General features: G+C 41.1%; 3 protein-coding genes across 5 annotated transcripts in view; 2 read left to right on the top strand and 1 right to left on the bottom strand.

Annotated features, from left to right (window-relative positions):
- The window catches only part of LOC128237370 (arginine/serine-rich protein PNISR-like), a 142,967-nt gene that overhangs the window by 15,989 nt on the left and 114,322 nt on the right, over positions 1 to 12,656 (top strand). The window lies entirely within an intron of this gene.
- Positions 5,176 to 8,576, bottom strand: LOC128237375 (sodium-dependent glucose transporter 1B-like). Its single transcript, XM_052952854.1, has 3 exons — positions 8,317 to 8,576; positions 7,163 to 7,454; positions 5,176 to 6,978 (listed from the first exon to the last, which is right to left on the bottom strand). Exons 1-3 carry the CDS (start codon positions 8,374 to 8,376, stop codon positions 5,876 to 5,878), a joined length of 1,455 nt encoding a protein of 484 aa, XP_052808814.1. The 5' UTR covers positions 8,377 to 8,576; the 3' UTR covers positions 5,176 to 5,875.
- LOC128237374 (uncharacterized) lies at positions 8,663 to 12,432 on the top strand. 3 transcript variants are annotated; one of them, XM_052952852.1, is made up of 4 exons: positions 8,663 to 8,790; positions 9,063 to 9,244; positions 9,594 to 10,044; positions 10,732 to 12,432. In XM_052952852.1, exons 3-4 carry the CDS (start codon positions 9,614 to 9,616, stop codon positions 12,062 to 12,064), a joined length of 1,764 nt encoding a protein of 587 aa, XP_052808812.1. In that variant the 5' UTR covers positions 8,663 to 8,790; positions 9,063 to 9,244; positions 9,594 to 9,613; the 3' UTR covers positions 12,065 to 12,432. The 3 variants fall into 3 exon arrangements, with proteins under 3 accessions (XP_052808812.1, XP_052808813.1, XP_052808811.1); XM_052952853.1 differs by lacking the exons at positions 8,663 to 8,790; positions 9,063 to 9,244 and adding an exon at positions 9,304 to 9,348; XM_052952851.1 differs by lacking the exons at positions 8,663 to 8,790; positions 9,063 to 9,244 and having other exon boundaries at positions 9,367 to 10,044.

Here is a 12,656-nt window from a genome sequence, read left to right as displayed (position 1 = left end):
CATGGTTGTACTCGAGTGAATGAGTCGGCCCTGTGCCATGGTTATACTCGAGTGAATAAGTCGACCCTGTGTTATTGTTGTACCGAAGTGAATGAGGCGGCCCAGTGTTATTGTTGTACTCAAGTGAATTATTCGGCCCTGTGTCATAGTTGTGCCGAAGTGAATGAGTCGGCCCTATGTCATGGTTGTACTCGAGTGAATGACTCTGCCCTGTGTCATTATTGTACTCAAGTCAATGATTTGGCCCTGTGTCATGTTTGTACTCGAGTGAATGACTCTGCCCTGTGGCATTAACGTACTCGAGTGAATGATTCGGCCCTGTGTCATGTTTGTACTCGAGTGAATGATTCGGCCCTGTGACATTGTTGTATTCAAGTGAATGACTCGGCCCTGTGTCATTGTTGTACTCAAGTGAATAAGTCGTCCCTGTGTCATTGTTGTACTCAAGTGAATAAGTCGTCCCTGTGTCATGGTTGTACTCAAGTGAATAATTCGACCCTGTGTCATGGTTGTACTCAAGTGAATGATTCGGCCCTGTGTCATTGCAGTACTCGAGTAAATGACTCGGCCCTGTGTCATGGTTGTACCCAAGTGAATGAGTCGTTGTTGTACTTATGTGAAAGAGTCGGCCCTGTGTCAGTGTTCTACTCGAGTGAATTACTCTGCCCTGTGTCATTATTGTACTCAAGTCAATGATTCGGCCCTGTGTCTTGTTTGTACTCGAGTGAATGATTCGGCCGTGTGTCATTTTTGCACTCAAGTGAATAAGTCGGCCCTATGTCATTGCAGTACTAGAGTGAATGACTCGGCCCTGTGGCATTATTGTACACAAGTGAATGATTCGGCCCTGTGGCATTGTTGTTCTCAAGTGAATATGTCGGCCCAGTGGCATAAACGTACTCGAGTGAATGATTCGGCCCTGTGCCATGGTTGTACTCGACTGAATAAGTAGGCCCTGTGGCATTGTTGTACTCAAGTGAATAAGTCGGCCCTGTGTCATGGTTGTACTCAAGTGAATAAGTCGGCCCTGTGTCATTGTTGTACTCAAGTGAATAAGTCGGTCCTGTGCCATGGCTGTACTCGAGTGAATGATTCGACCCTGTGTCATTGTTGTACTCTAGTGAATAAGTCGGCCCTGGTCATGGTTGTACTCAAGTGAATGAGTCGGCCCTGTGTCATTGTTGTACTCAAGTGAATAAGTCGGCCTAGTGTCATTGCAGTACTCGAGTGAATGACTCGGCCCTGTGTCATGGTTGTACCCAAGTCAATAATTCGGTCCTGTATCATGAGTGTACTCAAGTGAATGATTCGGCCCTGTATCATGGTTGTACTCAATTGAATGATTCGGCCCTGTTACATGACTGTACTCAAGTGAATGGTTCGGTCCTGTATCATGATTGTACTCAAGTGAATGATTCGGCCCTGCATCATGATTGCACTCAAGTGAATGATTCGGCCCTGCATCATGATTGCACTCAAGTGAATGATTCGGCCCTGTGTCATTGCAGTACTCGAGTAAATGACTCGGCCCTGTGTCATGGTTGTACCCAAGTGAATGAGTCGTTGTTGTACTTATGTGAAAGAGTCGGCCCTGTGTCAGTGTTCTACTCGAGTGAATTACTCTGCCCTGTGTCATTATTGTACTCAAGTCAATGATTCGGCCCTGTGTCTTGTTTGTACTCGAGTGAATGATTCGGCCGTGTGTCATTTTTGCACTCAAGTGAATAAGTCGGCCCTATGTCATTGCAGTACTAGAGTGAATGACTCGGCCCTGTGGCATTATTGTACACAAGTGAATGATTCGGCCCTGTGGCATTGTTGTTCTCAAGTGAATGTGTCGGCCCAGTGGCATAAACGTACTCGAGTGAATGATTCGGCCCTATGTCATGTTTGTACTCGACTGAATAAGTAGGCCCTGTGGCATTGTTGTACTCAAGTGAATGAGTCGGCCCTGTGTCATGGTTGTACTCAAGTGAATAAGTCGGCCCTGTGTCATTGTTGTACTCAAGTGAATAGGTCGGTACTGTGCCATGGCTGTACTCGAGTGAATGATTCGACCCTGTGTCATTGTTGTACTCTAGTGAATAAGTCGGCCCTGGTCATGGTTGTACTCAAGTGAATGAGTCGGCCCTGTGTCATTGTTGTACTCAAGTGAATAAGTCGGCCTTGTGTCATTGCAGTACTCGAGTGAATGACTCGGCCCTGTGTCATGGTTGTACCCAAGTCAATAATTCGGTCCTGTATCATGAGTGTACTCAAGTGAATGATTCGGCCCTGTATCATGGTTGTACTCAATTGAATGATTCGGCCCTGTTACATGACTGTACTCAAGTGAATGGTTCGGTCCTGTATCATGATTGTACTCAAGTGAATGATTCGGCCCTGCATCATGATTGCACTCAAGTGAATTATTCGGCCCTGTGTCATGGTTGTACTCAAGTGAATGAGTCGGCCATGTGTCATGGTTGTACTCAAGTGAATGATTTGGCCATGTGTCATGGTTGTACTCGAGTGAAAGTTTCGGCACTGTTTCATGGTTGTACTCAAGTGAATTATTCGGCCCTGTGTCATGGTTGTACTCAAGTTAATGAGTCGGCCATGTGTCATGGTTGTACTCAAGTGAATGATTTGGCCATGTGTCATGGTTGTACTCGAGTGAAAGTTTCGGCACTGTTTCATGGTTGTACTCAAGTGAATGATTCGGCTCTGTGTCAAGGTTGTACTCAAGTGAATGATTCGGCCCTGTGTCATTGTTGTACTCCAGTGAATGAGTCGGCCCTGTATCATTGTTGTACTCAAGTGAATGATTCGGCCCTGTGTCATGGTTGTACTCAAGAGAATGAGTCGGCCCTGTGTTATTGTTGTACTCAAGTGAATGATTTGGCAATTGTTCATGGTTTTACTCAAGTGAATAATTCGGCCCTGTGTCACGGCTGTGCTTAAGTGAATGATTCGGACCTGTATCATGATTGTACTCAAGTTAATGATTCGGCCCTTTTCCATGATTGTACCCAAGAGAATGATTTGGCCCTGTATTATGGTTGTACTCAAGTGAATTATTCGGCCCTGAATCATGATTGTTCTCAAGTGAATGATTCGGCCCTGTATAATAATTGTACTCAAGTGAATGATTTGGCACTGCATCATGACTGTTCTCAAGTGAATGATTCGGCCCTGAATCATGATTGTACTCAAGTGAATGATTCGGCCCTGTATAATGATTGTACTCAAGTGAATGATTCGGCCCTGTATAATGATTGTACTCAAGTGAATGATTCGGCCCTGTGTCATTGTTGTACTCAAGTGAATGAGTCGGCCATGTGTCATGGTTGTACCCAAGTGAATGATTTGGCCATGCGTCATGGTTTTACCCAAGTGAATGATTTGGCCATGCAAGTGAATGATTCGGCCCTGTATAAGGATTGTACTCAAGTGAATGATTCGGCCGTGTATAATGATTGTACTCAAGTGAATGATTCGGCCCTGTGTCATTGTTGTACTCAAGTGAATGATTCGGTCCTGTGCCTTGGTTGTACTCAAGTGAATGATTCGGTCCTGTGCCTTGGTTGTACTCAAGTGAATGGTTCGGTCCTGTGCCTTGGTTGTACTCAAGTGATTGATTCGGCCCTGTGCCTTGGTTGTACTCAAGTGAATGATTCGGTCCTGTGTCTTGGTTGTACTCAAGTGAATGATTCGGTCCTGTGCCTTGGTTCTACTCAAGTGATTGATTCGGCCCTGTGCCTTGGTTGTACTCAAATGAATGATTCGGTCCTGTGTCTTGGTTGTACTCAAGCGAATGATTCGGTCCTGTGTCATTGTTGTACTCAAGTGCCCCTTCACAAATCGTCTTTTAACACACAGAGACACTATGGCAAGTCGAGTAACACATCCGACTGAACATTCATCTGGTCCCTTCGAGAACAGAAGTGTAGTAGTCACACATGGCGTTAAGTTCCTTTAAATCAATATGTCGGTTTTGCTATTGGAATACTTTCGCCGATGCAAGTATGACGATAGCCTGGATGGTCAACCCGGCCCCTAACGCTGGACCCACTGCAAGGACCATGTCCTCTAGAACATAACCGGATGAGAATTATGCATTTTCTGCTTCCGCGGAGCAGCCGGTTCGTTAACATCCAATGATATAAGGAACGCTTTATCAAACAGTAACGTTTGTAGCTGGGCCATCAAAAGTACTCTTAACATCGGGGCTCATCGTTGAAAAGCCATGAGTGGGCTGCGAACAAAGAGGCTCGGAAAGAACTTAGCACAGGTTTTGTTTGACCAAAGAACCTTAGAACTTCTATTAATCTTTTGTATGTTGAATTACGACCAGCGCCGTAAAATCTAAGTTCATGCATTTTACTGATGCAAACGTGACTATGACTTTGTTTATGAATAATATATCTCTGTGAATGTGGAGGACGCGCATTGATAACAGGCTGTAGTATGTTGAGTGGATATCTGCAGTATCATGAGAATGCATGTATATATGCAGAATCTTTGATCCTGGATGCTGTCTACGTTGGCCGGTGCTGTCACAATATTATCGAATCGTCTTCCAAAAATATGCTCTTTATTTATTTTTTAGAAAAGTACGCTCAGTTAACCTGGTCTGTAACCGTATTTAAAAATTTACTTCACTCTAACCTATCTTTTGAAATGAATATTTTAATAACTTTTTTCAGTTTTACATCGAATGCTACTAAGTTTTCAGGTTGATGAAAATAAAGACTTCACCAATATATGTTAAAATATACATTTTGAGTACAATAGCAAATTTAAGTACGGAATATAATTTAATATCCTGTTGTAGGTACCCATGTACGGTGGGGATGCATTAAGTAACAATTAAAGATGCAGCGCACTTCCTGTTTTAATATAGTCGGTTTACTGCTCAAGTTAAGAACAGAACGAATACAGTTTTCCACGAGTACGTACATGAACGAGTACATAGTAACCTCTAAAAGATGTAAGACAATGAAGCTCAGTATAATAACAGTTTCTGCCTAAAAATGCCTAAATTGCATATTTATTAAAAAATATTTTTCAATATTTTTAACATTTTCGGTATTATAATTTTTTGTTCGGAATTATAAGATTTTTTTTTATTTAAAAAAAAATGATTGAGTTTGAAAATCCGGTGCCAGTGTTGCATACAGGGACTTGGCCACAACAGTTTCTTCCTTTTTATTTCTCGATTTCCCTCTAGTCTCCCTTTGTCATGCTTTTCAGAAGCTTACAAACTTGGAAATAATGGTACAATATATCAAATAAATTATATCATGCTGCTTTTATTTGCACATGCAAAAATGATCTCATCATAACTCTTCAATCCAGACGTTATCGTGTCATGTTGCATCGTTGTTTATAACTTGCTGTCCATCCCAATCGTGTATCAATAACATTAAATGTGTTGCAGTTTTTACCAAGATGATGTATCGCCGTACGCAGAAACTGCAATGCTGGCAACATATGGTACGTTTACACTCCAAACAGTTTATAATATGTTTCCGATAAAATTTTCAATGAGTATTATGCGCACAAGGGGGAGATGGGTTACACCACCATATTACAACTGCCTAAGGCTTTGACGTGTCAGCCCCCTTCTTACCCTTAATATATTTGCGAATACCGCTTTTTGTGGACTGGATGAAAACAACAGATATTTTTCATTTCACCTTATAACATGAATATATATATGTATTCAATAACAGAAAACAATAAAAACAACTTGCTTCTCCTACAATGGTAAAGGAATTCACATGAATATATTTATCAATTTAAAAATAAATAAAAGAATATAATATTATTTATGAAATAAAATTAACATGATATACAACAATATAGCTGTGTAATATACAAAGTTGAGAAGTTAGTCCTCTGACTGCGTGGATATGGAGGTCTGATCCAGCTGTGTGTAACCCATGTCGGCTGAGATGGTGGAGTCATCCCCCTTAGAGTTAACAACAAGGTTCTGTTCCAAGTCCTTCAACCTGTCACCACGCTTAAAACTTATTGCAACAAATACCAAAGCTATTAAACAAACAAAAATGGATGAAAACTGCATTGCGTAGAGGATAGTTCTCGGGCCGTATGATTCGTACAGAGCTCCTTCGACCCAGGTGTAGAAGAGGTGTCCGAATCCCGAGGCGAAGACGACAAGTGTGAGTACAAGTCCACTGACTTCGATCTGTGTGTTAATATAGGAGATTCCGGCCGGAAACAGCGGCGCGATGAAGAAGCCGACGATGGCCGTGAATGCCCACAGCGTCGATTGGTTCCTGGTGGCGAAAATGTCAGCTAATGTGATTGCGGTGAGATTCAGAAAGAGATCCATGATGAACAGTTTCCTTATTGAAACACAGTTGGCCAGCACAGAGCCCGTGAACCTGCCGAGAGTGAAGCATCCCCAATACACCGTGTCCAGATATGACGCCTCATTTCGAGGAAACTTCAACTCATCCACAGAAAAAGTTCGTATAAAGTTACCAAATAATTGCTCCCCTCCAACTAGATTCATATATAGGATGAGTATAATAATGAATACGGTAAGACCATACTTAAAGTCTCCGCCGGCATACGAGGCAGGATTGATTGCGTCTAAGAAGCGCCTTGTGCGCCCTGAAGAAGCGGACTGTGTTTCCGGCTTGCCGTCCATATGATCATAACCGTCTCTACCGCCCCTCCAACACTTAACAAACGGGAATACGAAAAACGGCGAACCGAGGACCGCCGCACATATCGCTATGGTAACAAAAGCATATTGTACACGTGATTCCTGTAGAACAATGAATTCTTGGTCCGGATAACTTGTGGTATTTGTCAACTCTGATGTGTCTTTAAACTGCAGGACTGCCAGGAATGGGTTGATAATGAGAGGGCTGATGAGGGCACCAATCCCGAAGCCCATATGCATAGCGTGCATGGGGGAGGCGACCTTGTCCCGCCATAGCTCCAGCAGTATCCTCTGACCAGCTGAAAACGAAAATGGTAGTCGCAAACAATTTGTCTTTGTATTGAAATATTGACAATTAAATTTCCTATTACCAAAATAAAACGTTGATTGATAATTCCGATGAGGATCTATTTAACGTCTTTGGACTGGTGTATGATTGATTTAAATATAAGTATATCCGTCTAAACATACAAAACCACATACCAACGTTGATAAGACCGGCAGCTCCCCCTGTTATAAGAAACATGAACCAGAGGAACGTAAGATTGATGTAGAACGGCATAGCCATCACGGCTAGAGACGCCATGGCAACCGAAGCCGTCACGAGGAGGAACCTCCACGAGCCCATTGCGTCAACAGTCGACCCACCAATCAGGGCGCCGATAAATATACCGAACCCCTGGGCGGACACGGACCGAGCCACGTCCTCTGACGTGCAATTGAAGCGAATCCGCAGATCTATCATCGTTGGTCCTCCGATCTCCAGAAACAGGCCCTGAAGTAAAGGAGTTGTGTTAAACAGACGACCACATGCACAATTCTGATATGTTGCTCATTTGTCATCCTTTTTTCCAAATGTATTAGAGATCCATTTTGTAAAGGAAGATGTTACTTTCAGAGACGGATTCAGGAACTGACGTTAAAGGGGACGTAACCTTAGGGACACAATCTTCTGACATTCGCCCCTTCAGAACCGAAATGTACATATTTATACATGTTGGCATGGGGAATTGGGGATACTCCCCCCAGAAAATTTTAAAAATAACTGATCCGAAAAGGTGCATTTTGAGCATATTTTTCAACTTTTTTCTCCGATACTGTCATAAATAGTAAACTTGGACGATTTTAGTGAAGGGGGAGGGCGCAGGGGCGCCCCTCCCTCCGGATCCGCTTGTGACTTTGATAATTCACACTATGAGGCAGATGTTTACACGAACATCATGATTGGTCACACACTATGTGGTATATCCATATATAAACTGCCACATTTGCCTTTAATAGTGTGACATTGTCCTTGACTTTGAGAGTAAATATAAATGACTGCACAGATTTTTGATGGTGTCCCAAACATGACTTGAATGCAGCAAGCAAACTGGGGTTCATTTATTGAACTATAAATCAGGCACATCCACATACATATATATAATGTTTACCACAGGTAAAAAACAATACAGGTATTATACTAGCTGAACAGTACTATAGTCAGTCATCTATTTACCTTTGCAAACTAACATTGTATTGTGCGTACTATATATACATTTAAAATGTTAATTCAATATCATTCAATCAAACATTCTGACAGACTTAAATGTTTAAATAACGATATTTGTGAAGACATGTGTTAAAACAAGGCTTACCATGGACACCCATATCAAAACAAGCATGAATGTAATCCACTTTTTGTAAATGTTCTCCATTCTCCATTGTTCGTATTATTCCATTTCTATCATTTAAAGGTATATAACGTTTCAGTCGAATACGCAGGTTAACATTTTAAACCATACGAAACCAGCTAATGAAATGAAAGTATACGCTACGTATACAACTATACATGTAGTTGAGCTAGTATTATAAAGCTCCACAGTAAATAGAGATGACAAAATAAATCGAACGATTTGTTGTAAAAATAATAAAAGGGTGTGACAGTCCTTAATTGCGTTTTTACCAAAACGTTGTATCATTATTGCATTAGTCATTCGGTTTAGGACATCTGTTGCAAGTTATATATCTATATATGTATAAAGATTATCTAATCTACGATCAATACTGATATTGTGGATATTTATTAAGGCACGTTATTTAGCCTTTGGATATACATTACATTACTTCAGGTATGCATGTACAATTATTTTTAATTACAACAAATTATCTATATATATTATATGTATATATATATATATATGCCAGTATAAAAAGAAAAGTGTGGGTGTTCAAAAATGTAAGGCATAAACAAGTATATATACATTAGATGCGCTAGGGAAATAAAAGAAGTTTTGCATAAAAATGCGTACTTGAAATTTTCTTATTTTAAACGGATTCCTTTCGGGCTTATATTTAGTCTACACATTTTATATTACAACAATCGTTCTGGATCTCTTTTCAGCGAAGCGATCTAGTGAAAATTAATGGAATTTAATTCATGTGGGAAATGAACGTCGTCTGAACGTTAACATTTGCTGCTTGACGTCATGACGTCATTTCCGTCGCAAAATTAACCAGAATAACATTGAGGGGCAAAGCAATTTAACGTTTCTTCTGTGCAGCTCAATGAAGCCTGTAAACAAGGTATATATGCTATTGTTTGTATATTAGTGAGTGGTTCGGCAGGCCGGGGATTGGTAATGGTTAAGTGAGCGCTTATCTACACGCCAAGAGGTTATTACAACCGGGTTCGTTAACTAAATTGGCAAATATCTTAGCCATTGCTTATTTATAGAACGAGGAAAGCGTTTCTTAAACGGTTTACTTTACAACGAGGAAGTTTTTCACTATATAGCTTATGTTATGAAAATCAAAACTTATCAACAAGTAAGTTTCGCACGCTGTGAACAAGTGATTGGAATATATTTGTCCGGTTTACATTGAAGCGTCCTTCAGATTTGTGTTTATTTATATATCAATGTAAATATTGCAGGAGTGAAGTTATATCTGGATATGAATAATAACGAGGATACCGCAAATATTCCGGCCGGCGAAAGTGATAAGAGGCCATTCAACGTTGTAGAAATGGAGACAGCGCCCGTGCAACAGGAAGCACTTACAAACGGAATCATTCATACATTCTGTGACGCATGTAGAAAACAATCACTGGATAATATTGCTGGGAAGTATTGTTGGCAATGTCGGCAAAATTTATGTGAGAAATGCGTCGTAATGCATGGGTACTTTTCGGCGCTGGAACAACACACGATCGTACCTATTCTGGAGCTCTCTGCACGGGAACCCGGGGACGCGTGCGGCACGGAGAATGTAGTGGCGGCGGTGCCCACTGAGCGCTGCCCCAAACATCCGGAGAAGGTGATAGACATGTTCTGTAGTAACCACGAAGTCGTGGCTTGCTCCCTCTGCTTCCTGCCACATTATAAGTGAGTATTGTAATTCGAAAGTAGTAAATGTAAGTCATGGAATTCATAAACGGTATAATGGAAAGTACATTATATATAAAGGCAAAGCTGTTATAGTTTTATTTTATCAACTGTTCGCGGTGATTCAAATTGTTTCTTCAGATTGATCTGTTAAACTATTGAACATTATTCAAATTGGTGAAGGGAGAGATCATTTCCATGTCAAAATGTAGTAAGTAGTTCTACAATATCATATGGTTGATACAGTTTGGGTTCAACCATAAAATGTATAAAAACATGATAAACATGAATGAATAAGTTATTCAGTTCAGGTATGACTAATCAACGTTCACCCCATGTATCGATAAACCCACACTTCAAACATGCATGTGTGTTCTTGTTTATCACGAGAGATAAATCCATTCAGCAGTGGTCAGTCTAATTTATGTTATTTAGCAAACGATACTGGTTGTCTGATTTAATTTGAATAAGTTTTAATAATGACAATGCAATACTTGTTTTAAATATGTGTACCATGTTTTATCATCGGCTAGTCTAAAAATCTGGTATTGAGCATTGACGCTAACGAAACCGATGGGGGGTGGGGGCGTACCCGGCGCCCCTTCATGTGTCCCCCCCCCCAAAAAAAAAATAGGCTTCGTCAGAAGTATTAAGCAATGAATAACCAACATTATTTATATATTTCAGACTGTGCAGCGACATTCACTACGTACCTGACATTGCCGCCAAGATCGTGGACGACAGTTCTGTTGAGAGGGTGAAAGGGGACATTGAGACAGCCAAGACCAGTCTGGACAACGTTGTCTTGCAGTGCAGGGGCGTTATGGGCGACCTGACGAAGGCTAAGGAAGCTGCACTGAAAGCAGTTAAAGAGTTTCGTACACACCTCGATGATATCATAGCCGGTCTTGAAAACAAAACAGTGACAGACCTAGAGAGCAGAAACGTAGAGTGCGATTTCCAGCTGGAGTCTGAGATAGCTAAGGCCGAAAGGCTGCGGAAGCGCGCACATGAGCGCTCACGGGAGCTGGAGGTGTCGGACGGCAACCTCTCAAGGCTGCTTGTCAGTCAGACGCTCGCCAAACAGGTTGTTTTCGAGACCGACACGCTCGTGAAAGCAGTACAGAAACTCACATCAAAAACCAGGCTGTACTATAAAAATGACAATTCCATTACGAATAGCCTGAAGAATTTGGGTGGACTTGGAGCTATCAGAGACCAGACGTTTAAGTTCGGCTCTGTGAAAAGCAAGCAGAAGTTTGACATTCAACTTGAGGGTGAAGAACAGTGTAACGTGTGGGGATCGTGCCTGACCGGGCAGGGTAACATCGTCCTCGCCGACAACGGCAACAACAAACTGAAGCTTCTCGACAAATATTCCTACATGGTCATTGGACAGTGCCCCCTGCCGGCGTCACCGCGGTCACTGTTCAGGATTAGTGAGACCGAAGTTGTAGTCAGTCTCAGTAACAAGTGCATCTATTTCATTTCTACAGCGGAAAAAACACTAACAGTTATGCGTCATATAAAACTTGATCATAATTGCTTCGGACTGGCGTTTACCGACGGTGAACTGTACATTTCCGACGGAAGTCAGAGCGTTTACGTGTACAAGACGGACGGGGAGCCGGTCAGAACCATAGAAGGTACAGACGAAGCCATTTTTTCTGAGAGTAGGGATATCACGGTCAGTGACGACGGAAGTAGAATCCACGTTGCCGACAGCCGGAAGGGGTTGGTGACGCTCAGTAAGGAGGGACGCGTGCTTTGGCGGCACGCGGGGTCGGAACTGAAGGGGGCGTACGGCGTATGTACGGATGGCTCCGGAAACCTGCTAGTGACGGGAATCCTCTCCCACAACATCATCCAACTGGGCAAAAACGGCGAGCGGCTGTGTGAGATCATCAAGGCGTCTGATGACGTCAGCAGCCCGGTGTCCGTCTGCTTTGATAGGCTTAACGAACGCGTTATTGTTACAAAGATTGGCAATGTTGTGTATTCTTTTGAGTTTGAATGGTAGCAGCTATGTTTCATTTCCTGACGGAATTTGGGGAACTTCGTTTTACATAAACTGTATACTTATGTAAGAACTGAAAGGTGTGAAATTAACTTTCATATTTACCACTCAAAGAAATGGTGTGTATACTTAACACCCAACTGCAATGCTAATGGAATTCAATTTCTGTTTCTTCCAAAGTTCTTTCATTTTTTGTGCGCGTGCTCTTGTGAATTTGTTCATTTTCATTGATGTATTCAATATTATTTATTAATGAATGTGATTGTTTGTTATTATACTGGAAGTTGTTTTAATCATACTTATTTTTAATGTTATTTGATTTTACCGTTATATATTATGTTTGAAAATAAAATAATGTTTTATATATTCAACATGGTGCTGTTTAAATACCCGCGGTGACATTTTGATTGATATGTGCCGAAAATATTTCTTTACAGTTCCCCTTCTCTTCACAAAGTTATTACTACTATTATTATTATTATTATTATTATTATTATTATTATTATTATTATTATTATTATTATTAAAAATAATAATAATAATAATAATAATAATAATAATAATAATAATAATAATAATAACAATAATAATAATA

Source organism: Mya arenaria, chromosome 6 (genome assembly GCF_026914265.1).
Source record: "Mya arenaria isolate MELC-2E11 chromosome 6, ASM2691426v1".
Classification (NCBI taxonomy): Eukaryota; Metazoa; Mollusca; class Bivalvia; order Myida; family Myidae; genus Mya; species Mya arenaria.
The sequence above is the reverse complement of the archived record's forward strand: the minus strand, read 5'-3'. Positions and strand labels throughout refer to the sequence as shown.